The sequence below is a fragment of the Oryza brachyantha genome, chromosome 4 (genome assembly GCF_000231095.2).
Source record: "Oryza brachyantha chromosome 4, ObraRS2, whole genome shotgun sequence".
Taxonomy (NCBI): domain Eukaryota; kingdom Viridiplantae; phylum Streptophyta; class Magnoliopsida; order Poales; family Poaceae; genus Oryza; species Oryza brachyantha.
Window position 1 is genome coordinate 15,587,618 of NC_023166.2, and position 13,542 is coordinate 15,601,159.

General features: G+C 37.7%; 1 protein-coding gene across 1 annotated transcript; it reads right to left on the reverse strand.

Annotated features, from left to right (window-relative positions):
- Positions 1 to 1,491: 1,491 nt before the first annotated feature.
- On the reverse strand, positions 1,492 to 9,975 carry LOC102711423 (E3 ubiquitin-protein ligase BRE1-like 1). The gene is made up of 19 exons (XM_006652544.3): positions 9,491 to 9,975; positions 8,157 to 8,318; positions 7,989 to 8,076; positions 7,263 to 7,487; positions 7,014 to 7,181; positions 6,493 to 6,686; positions 6,333 to 6,416; positions 6,058 to 6,177; positions 5,769 to 5,955; positions 5,523 to 5,683; positions 5,359 to 5,430; positions 5,167 to 5,243; positions 4,734 to 4,928; positions 4,495 to 4,567; positions 4,311 to 4,397; positions 2,726 to 2,863; positions 2,446 to 2,648; positions 2,205 to 2,370; positions 1,492 to 2,106 (listed from the first exon to the last, which is right to left on the reverse strand). Exons 1-19 carry the CDS (start codon positions 9,608 to 9,610, stop codon positions 1,975 to 1,977), a joined length of 2,652 nt encoding a protein of 883 aa, XP_006652607.1. The 5' UTR covers positions 9,611 to 9,975; the 3' UTR covers positions 1,492 to 1,974.
- Positions 9,976 to 13,542: the final 3,567 nt, after the last annotated feature.

Sequence of the window (13,542 nt, forward strand, 5' to 3'; positions counted from 1 at the left end):
GACATTAATCAGTAACTACCCAGTTTAAATTAGTATTAATTAATGATGATAGATATATTTAATTAATAATTTATATTAATTATGATAAAATCTACGATGATTAATTTATATTATTATTTATTAGTAATTCAATATGTCCATCCCATCCATCCTCATCCATCCAACCAAATAAAAAATTTGATCATCCCATCTATCTAACCAAACATAAAACTGGATCATCATATCACTAAAAATATAGATGGCAATATTTCATCCTAGACCACCAACCAAACGGACCCTTAGATGTCCTCCTATCTTTTGGAGATCTGACACTGATCATGCAAACTTGGTCCGAGTAGAATTCACTAGGTGCCTTCGTATCCACAAACTGTGGAATTCACTAGGTGCCTTCGTATCTGTACGTCGTAGAAGCCAAGCACTTGCCCCTGCTATTAGTCGAGATCGAGCGGACAACATTGAACTGAGCACATGTTACATGTACACGTATCCACAAACTTTTCGACAAGGAAAAGAGTCCAAGGAGGAAACCAGGACAGGGGAGTAGGGGACACTTGTATCTGTAATCTACGTTTCGTTTGTGCGTCTCCAGAAGTAGGGACATCAAAACCTTCAAATGCGAATGATGCCTAGCTTCCAGATGGAGGCGACAAAGCGTCCGTACGTAACGACTCCTCGTTTCAGCGTGTCATCACATGAATCAGCCAAGGCGACGAGGAGGAGGATTAGTATTCAACATGGCACATGAGAGTCTATGGAGGCAAGCATCACCCACGAGAAAGAACGGAGAGATGCTTCTGCCATTTCTACCAACCTGTCTCCACTGTCAGCTTTCATACATGGATGCGTCATGTTGCCAAAAGTCAGAAGCTACATCAAAATGGATGTGTTGGAAGCTACATCAAGACAAAATGGATGTATCACAACATGTGTCGTCAAGATAAGAGGGCAGGATATGTCGAGAAGTGCTGGTGATACAAAAAATCACGTAACTCTATATTTTTTTAATGTAATCACCAATGAAATCGAGGGGCGTAAAGCGTTTAACAATTTTCCTACACCAGAAAAAACAATGTCAACGTGTAAGTGAAAGAAAAATAAGAAGTGAGTACATATTACTCACTCCGTTTTATACGTTTTAAAATATAAGTATTTTAGAATTCAAACTTTCGAGCATAATATAAGCACTTCAGTAGTAATTCTCATGATTATAATCATTTCAATGATTATAAAACTATGAAGAGAATATAATCAATTTAAACTCAAATTTTAACCAGAAGTAACAAAATGAATAACAGAAAATAATAACAGAGGTAGAAATTAGGGTTTCGCACTGACATCCGATTAATTGCTTAACGGTCAAACCTGCCAAAATAACGTATCAAGGCGTCACAACCCCAAAAAGGTATAGGCACAAGCTGCTGCAAGCCAGCGATCAAAGCATGAAAGGTTTAGCCCGAAAATGAAAGCCCTGAAATTCAGGTACACAGCCTGAGATCAAACAAACTGCATCCAACTGAATTTCGCTATTGCCAATTTGCTGAAAATGTACAATCTGCAAAACCAGTAAAACCTACATTCTTATTGTCTGCTACAACAATGAAACTACAAGCTATATATTGTACATGTTTCAGTATGGCGGGAAGCACCACCCCCTTTGTTGGATGTTTTTCCCCAAAAGAACAGAATGGATATAGCAAAGTCAGACTAATCTAGCTACTTAGGTACTCCAGGAGAATCCCAGACTATACAAGGGAGCAGGAATAAACATTAGCATCACGATTCACGAACGCCAGACACCTGCAATTCCATGTAGCCAACCAAATTAGGCTACTACTCTGCTTATATGTTTGGTTGAACAAGCTTGGTAGCTGTCATATCTCCGACTATTGCATGGTCATCTAGCCATATGACCAATTAATGACCACCAAAATAGCTCGATCTAGATGCCTGCAATGCCAGCTTGAAAATACAACCTCATATGTAGATTGGTTTCACATCATTAGGCCCAAAGCTTAAACCACAAGAAGGACACCTCCTCTGACGATTTCCAAGTGACTTTTGTATGCACTGATTGCAGAAGAGATGGTAGCACTTGGTAATCACAACCTACAACCAAGAATATATTTAATGTTGATGGCTCACTGTTAAGTATCGTTTGCCAAGGTTAAATTATCAAGTGTCAAAGATGAAAGCAAAGATTTTACCTCCTTCTGCCTATCATGGCAGATACCGCACTTCAATATCCCCCTATACTCCTTGACCTCATGACGAAGCTTTTCCAGGACTGCTGATTCACGTGCCTTGGCTCTAAGAGAACTAGCTTTCCTCGACATAATCTCCAAATCATCCTCCGTTCTCTTCTTACTAAACCTGGAATATAACTCATGTTGTTAGATTAAACTATTAAAAAATAGTTCGCAGAAATGTAAAATATTCTAAGAGTACCTCTCTTTCTCAAGCTCTATGAGCAGATCAGCGACTTCCAAACGACTGCTTCCAACATTACTTTGTATTCCATCCAATGATTGCATGAGCTTTTGAGCATCTCTGTGCACATCAACCAGCTTTCGCTGATAATTACTCAATGAAACAGATTGTTGCCATCCATCCTCTTGAAGTTTTCCCACCCGATCAGACCACACTTTAAGCTGGGGATCAGGTAAATATAATAATTAGCACCATCTGTAAAGATTGTATTGGATTACCATATTTGTGTTTGACCTACCTGATCTTCTAAGCAAACAATTTTCTGGTTGTAGAGATCCATCAAAGCGCTTTCCTGCTGTAAGTTTCTGCGCAACATATGTGTTTCCAAATGCAAAGCATCTTGTGCCTGTTTTGCTTTAACACCCTCCATGAAAATCTGCAGTGTAGATTCAGCAAACGAAGATATTATACCATGGACTACTTAAAAATAGTCTCTGCCAGATTGATTTGTTCTAAAGCTTTGATTCTTCAAAGGATGGAGATACCAAATGCGCAGTTCAGCATTTCTTATTCAAACTAGCTGAATGTCCATGCTTTGCTACAGATGAACAAAATATATGAATTATGTTACCGATCCTTTTGCTATAGGGAATATTGACCTTAATTTGATTTCATATGAGGCTTTCCATTTAGATTTGATTTTTTAACATTAAGAAGCTCAAAGGCTAATTTGCAAATTTACTATAGGAATAGGTGGGTTCGGAGATTCACTACCTTTACCACTGCCAACTTTTAAAGGAGCATCGAATATTGATACATCTGAAGTAAATAAGCTTCACTACCAGTAAAATTTCAATAAAATAAAACTAGAATTTTGGATCAAAACCTATATGATCACCAGAACTGTGGATTTATCAGGACCGTTGAATTGCCTGGATTACCGACGACATTCCAAAAGGCAAAGTAGTAGCTACAGGACAAATAGCACAGCTAAAAACTATGTGTAAAGTGCTACTCCAAGTCTCTAACAGCATTTCAGTTTACTACTTAAGCCCATCCCCCAGCTGTGTGGTCATCCATCCATACCCCTACCCCACCTGCACCTGAGCGTAGCACACCCCTCCCAATAAAACCAGAAAAAAACAGAGAAGAGAACCAAGCATTTGGTTTAAAAAAGGTCGATGACATGCTTTCTACTTGATCCCCACCCCCAGCCTATTGCGGATTTCTGTCGCATGCATCGACAACCCCAAAAGCTCATCCTAACCCAATATACTGTCCCAAAGCATGTACTATAATCTAGTTTAAGTAAAAAAAAGGTAAAATGCTCAGACAAGGTTAAGTTCCCATTTTCTGTCAAAATCTTGCCAACTGTCCTTTCCTGGTTTTCCCTGATTCCTTGACCTTAAAACAACACCATTTTTAAAAAAGTCCTGTTCATGGTCATTTTAAAAATGGTTCTAATAACTTTCTTTTCAAAAGCATCTCTAAAAAAAGGCAGGCATAGCCGCATTACCCATCCAGGAATCCACAAGGACTTTTTGGCAACAAGTAGTTACTGTCCTCCGGGATTTGTAACTTTCGCCTATTTTATGCAATTCCACGTCACAACTTAACACAAAGTTAACAGCTAATCAATGAAGTACTGAGTCTCCAAAATTCTCAAATAAACAATATAACCAAATCTACTATCCTATGAATATATCAGAAACATCAAAGATATCTGTGCAATCAAACTTCGTACAGTTGTAAACAGGAACTTGTCTTATGCAGCTATATGTTTCAACAAAGTGAATACTACATGGTATACGCCCTAACCAGTTATGCTGAAGCGAGAGGATTATCTGAGACAATAGCTTTAAATTAGTCCATTGAGTCACTACCTTGGTATTATCATCATCTCTTTCAATAATCTGCTGTAGCAATTGTTGGTTTTGGGCCTGTGAGTCATCATATGCTTGCCCAATAGACTGAAATAAACCAGTAAAAGTTTCAGACTCGGGATGGAAATATTTAATATAAGTTTAAAGCCATACTTGAACTGTATGCATAAAAGATGGCACACACCTCAACCTCTACTCTGTAAGCTTCACATTCTTCCTGTTTAGACTTCAGCATATGGGATAAACTGACTAGATCCCTGAATGCAGTGAACATTCAGCAGTAAGTTTCAAATAGTAATCCTAAAAGAGAAGTATGGACCCCTAATTCAACAGTTCTAAGCATGAAGTGCACATATATTTTTATGTATGCCAATTGTATTTATAACCACAGTAGAAACAATGCTCAGGAAATTGATTCTGTACTTTCGAAAAGTCCCAAGCTTCTGCCCTGATTCAGCAATCTCAGCTTCTGCAGTTGCTAGCCTCTGCTGAGAGATTGCTTCAGCTTCATTGGCAGCCTTAACACGCTGCTCTAGCTTACTTTCATCAAGAGATGATTTCAGGGCATGAACACGAGCCCATTCGTGGATTTCCCTATCTCTGGATTCCATTACCTCCCTGCCACACCATCAAAAAAGGTTATGTAAATATAACAGAAGCATCTACTGCTAAATAAAGAAACTCAAGTTACTGGTAATGAGTGATGAATTGTGATAGTCATAGTAAAGTGAGCATGTCATGAATCAAAAAACATGATAAGTTGTCCAAATAAGTGAGAGGTATCTATCTCTACAAAAATATACAAATCATAGGAAAGAAAATGTTGAGTAGATTTATATGATATAAATGAAACTACCTGGAATCGGTGGATTCACGCTTATACATATCCACAAACAACTTAAGCTCCTTATTAGTTTGCTTCAGATCAGAAATCTACAGAGTTTGATTTCAATATGTAAATTATGATGGGGAGGACATAAAATTCCCGGAAGTAGCTAAACAGAAAGCCACAAGATAAAAACAAGCTGAATCCTAACAAACAAAATACCACTGATTGAAGTTGTGTTATATCAGATCCTGCATGGGCAGATCTACATGATGCTTCTTCATTATCACGATCCTATAAAACAAAAATAAACAGCCTGACACATTGGCAAATCAATGTCATAACACTTGATAGTTAAATGTACAAGCCAATAACAACCAATTTACCTTTCTGGACAGAATGCTAGAAAGTGAATGGACTTCTGCTCGCAAAGAATTCAACTGCAAGGAAGCTTCCTTGTGTTTGGTCATTTCACTCTGCATCGCTTCCATTTCCGTTGGTATCGATGATACTAGAGCTTTAAATTTTGCAATAACTTGATTCCGACCTGACAAGTGCAAACAGCATATCGCCTGCTTTAGCAAGACAAGGTAGAAAGCTACTATTGGTACAGTGAATAGTAACTACCGCACCAGGTTCTCTTGAAGCCTCTTCAAGTTTCAGAACAAGCATATTTTTTTCATCACATAGTCTCTGAATGTCCTTCTTGAGATCAGCAATCCTAGACTCATAAAATGTAGAAACCCTCTCAGGAATCTCAGCCAGATCAATTTTCAAATTAAATTGCCTTTCTTGCCACACAAACTTATCCTTATCAACCTGAAAAGTAGCAAATAAGATTTCAACAAAAGATCAAATGTTCTAGCAAGGCATTTTGCTATACAACACCAGAATTCAACCAATCCACTGACCAGTAACCACCTGTAATTTCTCTAATAATGTTTGGTAGTGATCCAATTCTGCTCGCGACTTCTGAAGTCGATCATTAACAAGCTGAAAAGCTTTTGAAGAACGAATGCTCTTGAAATCCATCAACATATTCTGGAGGAAATTAACACACACACACACACACACACACACACACAAAGTTTGTCATACAAGATGTGATACTAAAAGATTCTCCCGTGTAAAAAAATCAAGCATGGGCCTCCAAGGCTACGGCAAGGGTGCATTATGTGCTTGATCAAGCAACAAACCTGAAAAGTTGCTAACTTGTTCAAAATTTCAATTCTCTCTTCATGTAATCTCCTAATTTCCACCAAACGCTTCGAAATCAATTCCTGGTTAATAATTCAGTCAGAGCATACACATCACAGGTAGTAATTTGGAACTTTAGAACTAAACCCGGCCAGTTACCGATAATTCCTTGTGAGTAGCTTCCAGATCCCGCAACTCTCTTTGTTTATCTCTGACCTTATCTTCAGCCATATTTTTGTTTCCTAATGTAGGATAAAGGAATGGAGTTCCTTGTGTATTGTCTCTCTGGGCTTTAAGTGCTGCCAATTTGTGGTTGGTTTCTTCCAACTCAGAAGCAGTACTGGCCAACTCCTCTTGACAAAGTAAACCAAAACATCTGGTTAGTTTTAACCTATGTATTAGGACAAGGTATCTAGGCAATAGAGAAAATATGGTAGTGCTGGAACAGCAAGAACAGGAAAACTGCAACAGTGCAACATATTATTGAAATAATGTTCTCCAGAAGATTGTCAGTTAATGCGTAGGAGGCTAGATAGGAGTTGATGGCAACTTGTTTGATAATTCAAAATGTATAGCAGGTTGTAAATGTTGCCAAACATGTTTCTTTAAATGGCATAGATGTTTATTTGAAAGTTAAAACAGCTGTAAAGAAACATAAGCACAATCCCTAAACACAATACCTTTTAGACGTTTATGCTCAGCTCTTTTTCGGGCACTGGAATCTCTTTGATTTTGATAATTCTCTGCTAACTGCTTGTGCTTCAAATGAAGGTCATGTAATGCTTGTATCACGTTATTAAGGCTGGACGACAGGTTGCTACTTGTACTCTGCAGTTGCTTACTGCAGTCTACAGAACATGAATGAAATTTTATATTAGTACAACGGAAAGCTGTATTAGTTAACAGAATAAATGAACTAGAAGACAAACCATTTTCTGGTAATTTAGTGAGAGCAGCCAAAGCAAACTCCTTATTTGCTTGCCAAAGATCACTTGATGGAAAGAAGATATCCCCAAGAACATTAGCTGTTGATAGTTGCAATGAAGGGGCATCAGTTTCCAAGTGGCAACCAGGTAAACAACCTGAACTTTCAGTTGCACCAGATTCCAAAAGGCCTCTGATAGTGTCCCTCTCTATGGGTGCACGAGTACCATCTGAAAAGAAAGGTTTATAACTACCTGATAAGCAACTGAGGAAAAGAATAGGAGCAACCATCATTAAAAGGCATATCAAACTCATTAACATAAATATAAATAACCTATTAATTAATATAAAAAATTTGGTTTTTTGCATCCAAGCGTCCAACATTGTCTTAAACAATTACTACAAGAGCAATGGACCCCAAAAGATGAACGGATCAAAAGTTTCTTCCATACTACTCCCTCTGCTCCATATTATAAGACTTTCTGGGTATTGCTAGATTTATCCATGTATCATTGTATATGTTTTGTATATGTGTCTAGATTCATTAGCACAGATATGAATCTAGACAAGGCCAAAAAGTCTTATAATGTGGAACAGATGGAATAATAGTTATTTGATACTCAAATAGATAGTGTTCTCCATAATTTCAAAACCATGAGTTGTCAGCAGTTTCAAGGTACCATCTAGGAAAATATAATTCGATTGCCTAGGAAAAATAAATAAAACCATACCCTTTTGTACATTGATGTGTCCTGAACCAAATCTGGAACTAGGAGATCCAGTTTTGCAAAAAGATCTTGACTTCAGGTCTGCCACAAGCTGATCATAAAGGAACTCAGGACGAAACATTATAAAGTCTGTCTTTTTTTGTAAGACATGCACAAACAAAGACAACTTACTTGTTTCCAGGAACTGTTGACCAAGGTAAGTGTCTCATTATGAGTCCTCTGCTTCTCTTTAAGACCAGTGAACTTACTTTCAAGAGCACAGTACTCAAACTTGTGGGCTTCTAGTTGCTCTGAGAGCTTTTGGTTTTTGTATTTGAGTACAGCAAAATCAAGCTGCCAAATAAGACAATATAAGTTGGCAATGTGCAAAATGAAAACTAAAGATATGTTTGGCAGCAAAGATAAGTTTTGAATCATAAACATAAAAGCTTTACAGCATTCAAGTATGATTTACATTAAATTGAAGAATAGTAGAGCCAAAACAGATCATAAACACAGGAGTTGTAGACAGACATAGTGATGATATCAACACATGATAAATAGGTTAATTTCATGCTGCAGCACAATGAGAAACGATTCTGTGCATGGATTGGATCAAATAAGGTAACACGTGAATACGCGCATATAAGTTAACACTCAACATGACATTATACCCTTGACCTGCCCCTCCAAAAATTTAACCAATCTTTCCCTCTTGTAAAATTAAATAACAAAGTAGGCGATTAAATGTCACCAGTAGTAATAACAACAGTTATTAATATTAATCTAACAATCCACTTTTCACCTTTAACAATATCAAAACACCACAGCATGCTATGCAAAAAGGGCTATGATTGTAAATAAGCATCTGCATATAATGCTAACATTGCTAGCAAGAAAACTGAATTTGTCCAAATTAACTGTTTCAAATTCCATAAACGTACCTACAAAACTATGATCGTTTAAAAACTCAAGATATGGAAAATTTACCAAAGAATTACCGCTTTCTGCTATCATGAACACAGGAAAATAAGCATGCAATGTAAGTCAAATAACAATTTAACAATTAGTCACCTTCCTATCCATCACTGAATAATAAATAGTTATAGAACATATCACTTGCTCTAAAGAATTAAAGAATCACAACCAACATGCAATCATTACAGAATACGAAACGGATAATACATAGCTTATTCCTACAAGTATATTTGTCACTCTTACAAGAAGCGATATACCCAAGGCTTCTTCAAAAACTACCACAACACAGCAAGCCTTGCATAGAGTTCGGCATCAGTATAAAAACATCAAGCACTTACAAAGAATGAAGTCCTCAATCTATACTAAACAGTCCATGAGCGATCTTTTAGTGGATGCATGAATTCCGTGACATACAAAAACTGCTAAACAAAACCATGCACCATGACACCATCTAGCTATCATGCAACAGAATATCAACCAGAATTTACCAACATAAACATGTACTCAAACGATGCAGAGCTACCAGGCAGCTGGAGAAGCACATATACCTTCTTATCTTCGGAGCTGGGTGCAACCGCCAGCCGCTTGGCAGGAGAAACCGGGGCCCCTCCAGGCGCGACGGAGCTACTGAGCCGCCGCTTCCGGTCGGGCTCCCCCGTGCTCCCCATAACCCTAACCCTAACCTCTCCCAGGTCCTCCGATTCTCCACATGCGGCGGGTGAAAACCTAACCCTGAAACCACAAGGGCAAACCCTCCCTACCGCCTACCGGTCCAATCCAACCCCCGCCCCGGCGACTCCCGAACCCTAGCACACGGATCACCGGACCAATCGCACCCAGAAAAACGCGCGCGCGCGCGCACAAAAGAGGAAAAAAAATCACAGGGAATTCGACCGCAGGAGGAGCGGATCGCGGCGGAGGCGGAATTCGGGTGGGGCTCTGGAGGAAGGGATCGGATCAGGGAGGGTGCGGGCGGGGAGGGAGTTAGCGGTGGGTTTTGGCGTGCGCCTGGGACTCTGGGGAGGGAGAAGGCGGAGGGGGAGGTGAGAGTGATGAGAAAGGGAGAGGAGGGGGGCGCATAGGGGGAGAGAATATGCGTGGGGTGGGGGGGGGGGTGGAGAGTGCGAGTTATCGTGGGGGAGCTCTTCGCCGAGGCACGGACTCCGTCGTTGTGTGGACAGTGGCCACCAGCGGGCAAATGGTTGGTTGGGCCTGTGACCCTCCTCCGTAGCCGGCCTTGATAGGCCAGCCCAGCCCAGCAACGGTGAGAACGACTGAACAGGAGGTAACAACCTTCGACCCAAAAATATATTTATTTTTAGATATTTTAGTTCGTCTTGAATTAAGTTTATTTCTAATTAATTATTATATAGAGTTTGTAAAAATGAAAAATAAATACAAGAAAAATAGATAAAGCATGAAATAATTGTATTATGACTTGATAAAGTGAAGGGTAGTCTAGCATTTTAGTTTTTGCATTGGTACATGTGGGATGAGTGAAAAACAAAGTTATTTTGGTATGGAGAAAGTTTTTTATTTTGTTCTTTTTAATTTTTGTTTACCATAGTTGTATTCGGTCTTCTTTAAGGGATGTTACTGCAGGAGAGGATCATATAATATACTATGTATTAATATAAATAAAAAGTTACATCTTCTAGCCATTGTTTCATTTGCGGGGTGAAACTCTCTATTGCTCTATGGATAAACATGACAAATTCGTGTTTGAATTTGTCTTCATACTTGAAACTGTGGATAAATATCTCCGAGGATTTTGTCATTTCGTATTAACCAAATGCTCCAAGCCATAGTTATGACTATATCCATATAGAAGAACACTTTGCAATTTGTCATGTAAATCTTAAATAGGCATGTTGGACTAAAAGAATTGCTTAGGGTGATTGTTTGGTGCCAAACGACATATATTTATAAACAGAAAATAATTTATGAATAAAAATTTTATATAAGAATTCTTAGTGACCTAAAAGGCAAAGCTAAAAAATAACTTTAGTGAAAAATCTTAAAATTAACTCCAAATTTAATGTTAAAAATTCGAATTTGGGCTTATAAGCATAAGCAAAAAGATAGGCTACTCTTGAGGCGCATGGGTAAAATTCCAAAAGGTTAACTTCTGCAAAGAGGCAGGTAATGAAGCTCAATAGTCCCTTCTTGGTGAAGATTACACAATGCACAGTTATAATATATCTTCTCTATTTTCTTTTTCTCAACATGTTTCTTGTGTTTAGTTTATCACGAAGGAGCAACCAGAAGAACACCTTGTGCTTTGTGCCTTGGCTGAGAGCAGCTTTCCCATATTCATTTTGTTCTCAATAGTCAAGCCTGATATAAGGTCATGGTTTCTGTTGCTAAAAGATAGAAGATAAAAAATATTCTTACTTTTTATAGTTATTTAATAATATAAACGATATAATTAACTACTATAATCTAAAAATCTATAATTAGAAAATATAATGATAGTCTCTATATATTTTTAAAAACACGATGTTTAGTTGTTCGAGAAAGTCCGTGCAAAAGTAAAAAAAAATCTTTAAAAGTGCTGAGCAAATAACACAACCTAAGTGTCGCCTGAAATCTTAAAAAATGCTGAGCAAAATAACACAACATAAGTTTTTCGCTGTTTGTCACGTATAACACGAATAGTATATAGTTCATACATGTGATAATGTTGGCTGACATAAGATTAGAGCAGTAGACTGACGATGAAAGGTTAATGCATGGTGGCCGCCGAGAGGCAAGATCACCAAAAAAAAATATAGATAACCAAATATAGGGAGAAATTAACCGCTGCATGTGAGCTATTTTCTTAAGGAAAATTAATCCTAGAAAACAATCATTTGAAGCATGCCGCATGGAAAAATAGGGAACGGATATGATAAAAAAAACTACTCCCTCTTAAGACGTTTGAACATATCTAAATCCATTCATAGCTAAAGTATATGGTTTATGTAGAGAGATAGACACACACCAAATTTATTACATTTATATAGATCTCACAGGATTCATTAACATTCATGTGGATCAATACAATCAAACCATCTATAATATAAAAATAAAGGTAATACTTGATTGATGCATTAAGGACGATGGAAGCGTCTATGCATAATAAATAATTGTTACCGTATCCACTAGTATGTAGTATCATTTTCGTTTGAAATACAGTCAGATGTGAACGGTGCATGAACATGCACAAAAGAATATTTCATTAGTCTTCTAGATCGGTACGTAGAAAGGATGCTCACGTTTAGAGTAGTTATATCATTATTCTGAAAGGAGAGAGAATTTAGATCATATGTACAAATTCAAGGTGTATGAGACCGTTGATAAGAGAAAACTCTCCTTGCATCTTAGAGCAAGTTTAATAGTAAAGCCAACTTACTAACTATAAGCTTATATTATAGTCAACACATATAATAGATTGACTATAAGGTTGGCTATAATTTTTATCTCATATCTCTTTTTTTTACCTTTGCATTTAATGTATTTTTTTAGAGTTGGTATATAGCTAGCTCTTGCATGAGAGCTAACCCCACCCTTTTTTCATTACCTCTTTTCTCCACATCAGCTTATAGTCAACTTATATTCTACTATTATACTTGCTCTTATGAGCACACCTTCTGAGTTACTAAGCTACGCAATTTGTGCAAAAAAAAGGCAACATAAGAGTTATTTTAAAATCATATTAATCATTTGAAAATTTTTAAATAGTTTATCATCAAGTAATCACGTACTAATTACTACCTTGTTCTGTACATATTCTCTCCCTTACTGTCAAACTCACCATTACTCATCTAACAACTATTTAATTTTATATCTCTTTAATATAAGAAGTCCAAAAGCAACCATGTTTGAGAGCAAAGGGAGCTATGATATCCTATTAGTTGTTTTATGGGTTTTGCAGCCATATCAACTACTGCTTTGCAACGAATAGGCCTAATTTGTCGAGTAAAGCATCTATTTGTTCCAATTTTCTCGTCGATATGGTGCACTGCGTGTTAAGGGAGGGCGGTGTTTATTTTTGTTTTCTTGGGGTGGGAATATATGCGTGAGGGGAAGGCCGGAAGGGGTTAGTTTTTTGTTTTCTCAGGATGTGAGCACACTGCACGCGAGAGGGAGGAAGAGATTGGCGATTTTCAAACAATAAAGAAACAAGCACTCACTATCACTCTTATCCCGTATCAACTAGCATTACATATTCAGTTGATGAACTTCTGAATAATGTGTCAAGTAAAAGGTAAAGTGCATCCATCTTTGACTGCTTTGGCATGGAAGCATTTTCTCCGGTTCCTATGATCTGCAGTGCATGGAGGAGCAGCACAGTATTTCCTGGTTCCTCTGTTATGGTAAAACAGTCTAGTTCGTTATCAAACTCTTCAGACTGTTAGCGTCACAGCAAATTGTACTTGCAAATATCTTTTCACTGTAGCTTGTTAAAATACACTAGTATTATATACAATGCACAGGAGCTGCTTGGTTCCCCATTCCGATGAATTTGAAGATTGTATTATTGATGGCTGTTGGGTCATGTTCTTTTTGTTCTTTACATTCGTGAGGATTGGAGGAGAAAGATGGTAGATAGTTGTCT

What these genes read in the sequence shown, in the direction of transcription:
- LOC102711423 (XM_006652544.3), bottom strand. Translation starts at nt 9,610, where the DNA reads ATGGGGAGCACGGGGGAGCCCGACCGGAAGCGGCGGCTCAGTAGCTCC. An exon ending in TAACACAACTTCAATCAGTG is followed by an intron (nt 5,244 to 5,358) that starts GTATTTTGTTTG and finishes CAAACTCTGTAG; the next exon opens with ATTTCTGATCTGAAGCAAAC. An exon ending in TTGTTTGCTTAGAAGATCAG is followed by an intron (nt 2,649 to 2,725) that starts GTAGGTCAAACA and finishes CCTGATCCCCAG; the next exon opens with CTTAAAGTGTGGTCTGATCG.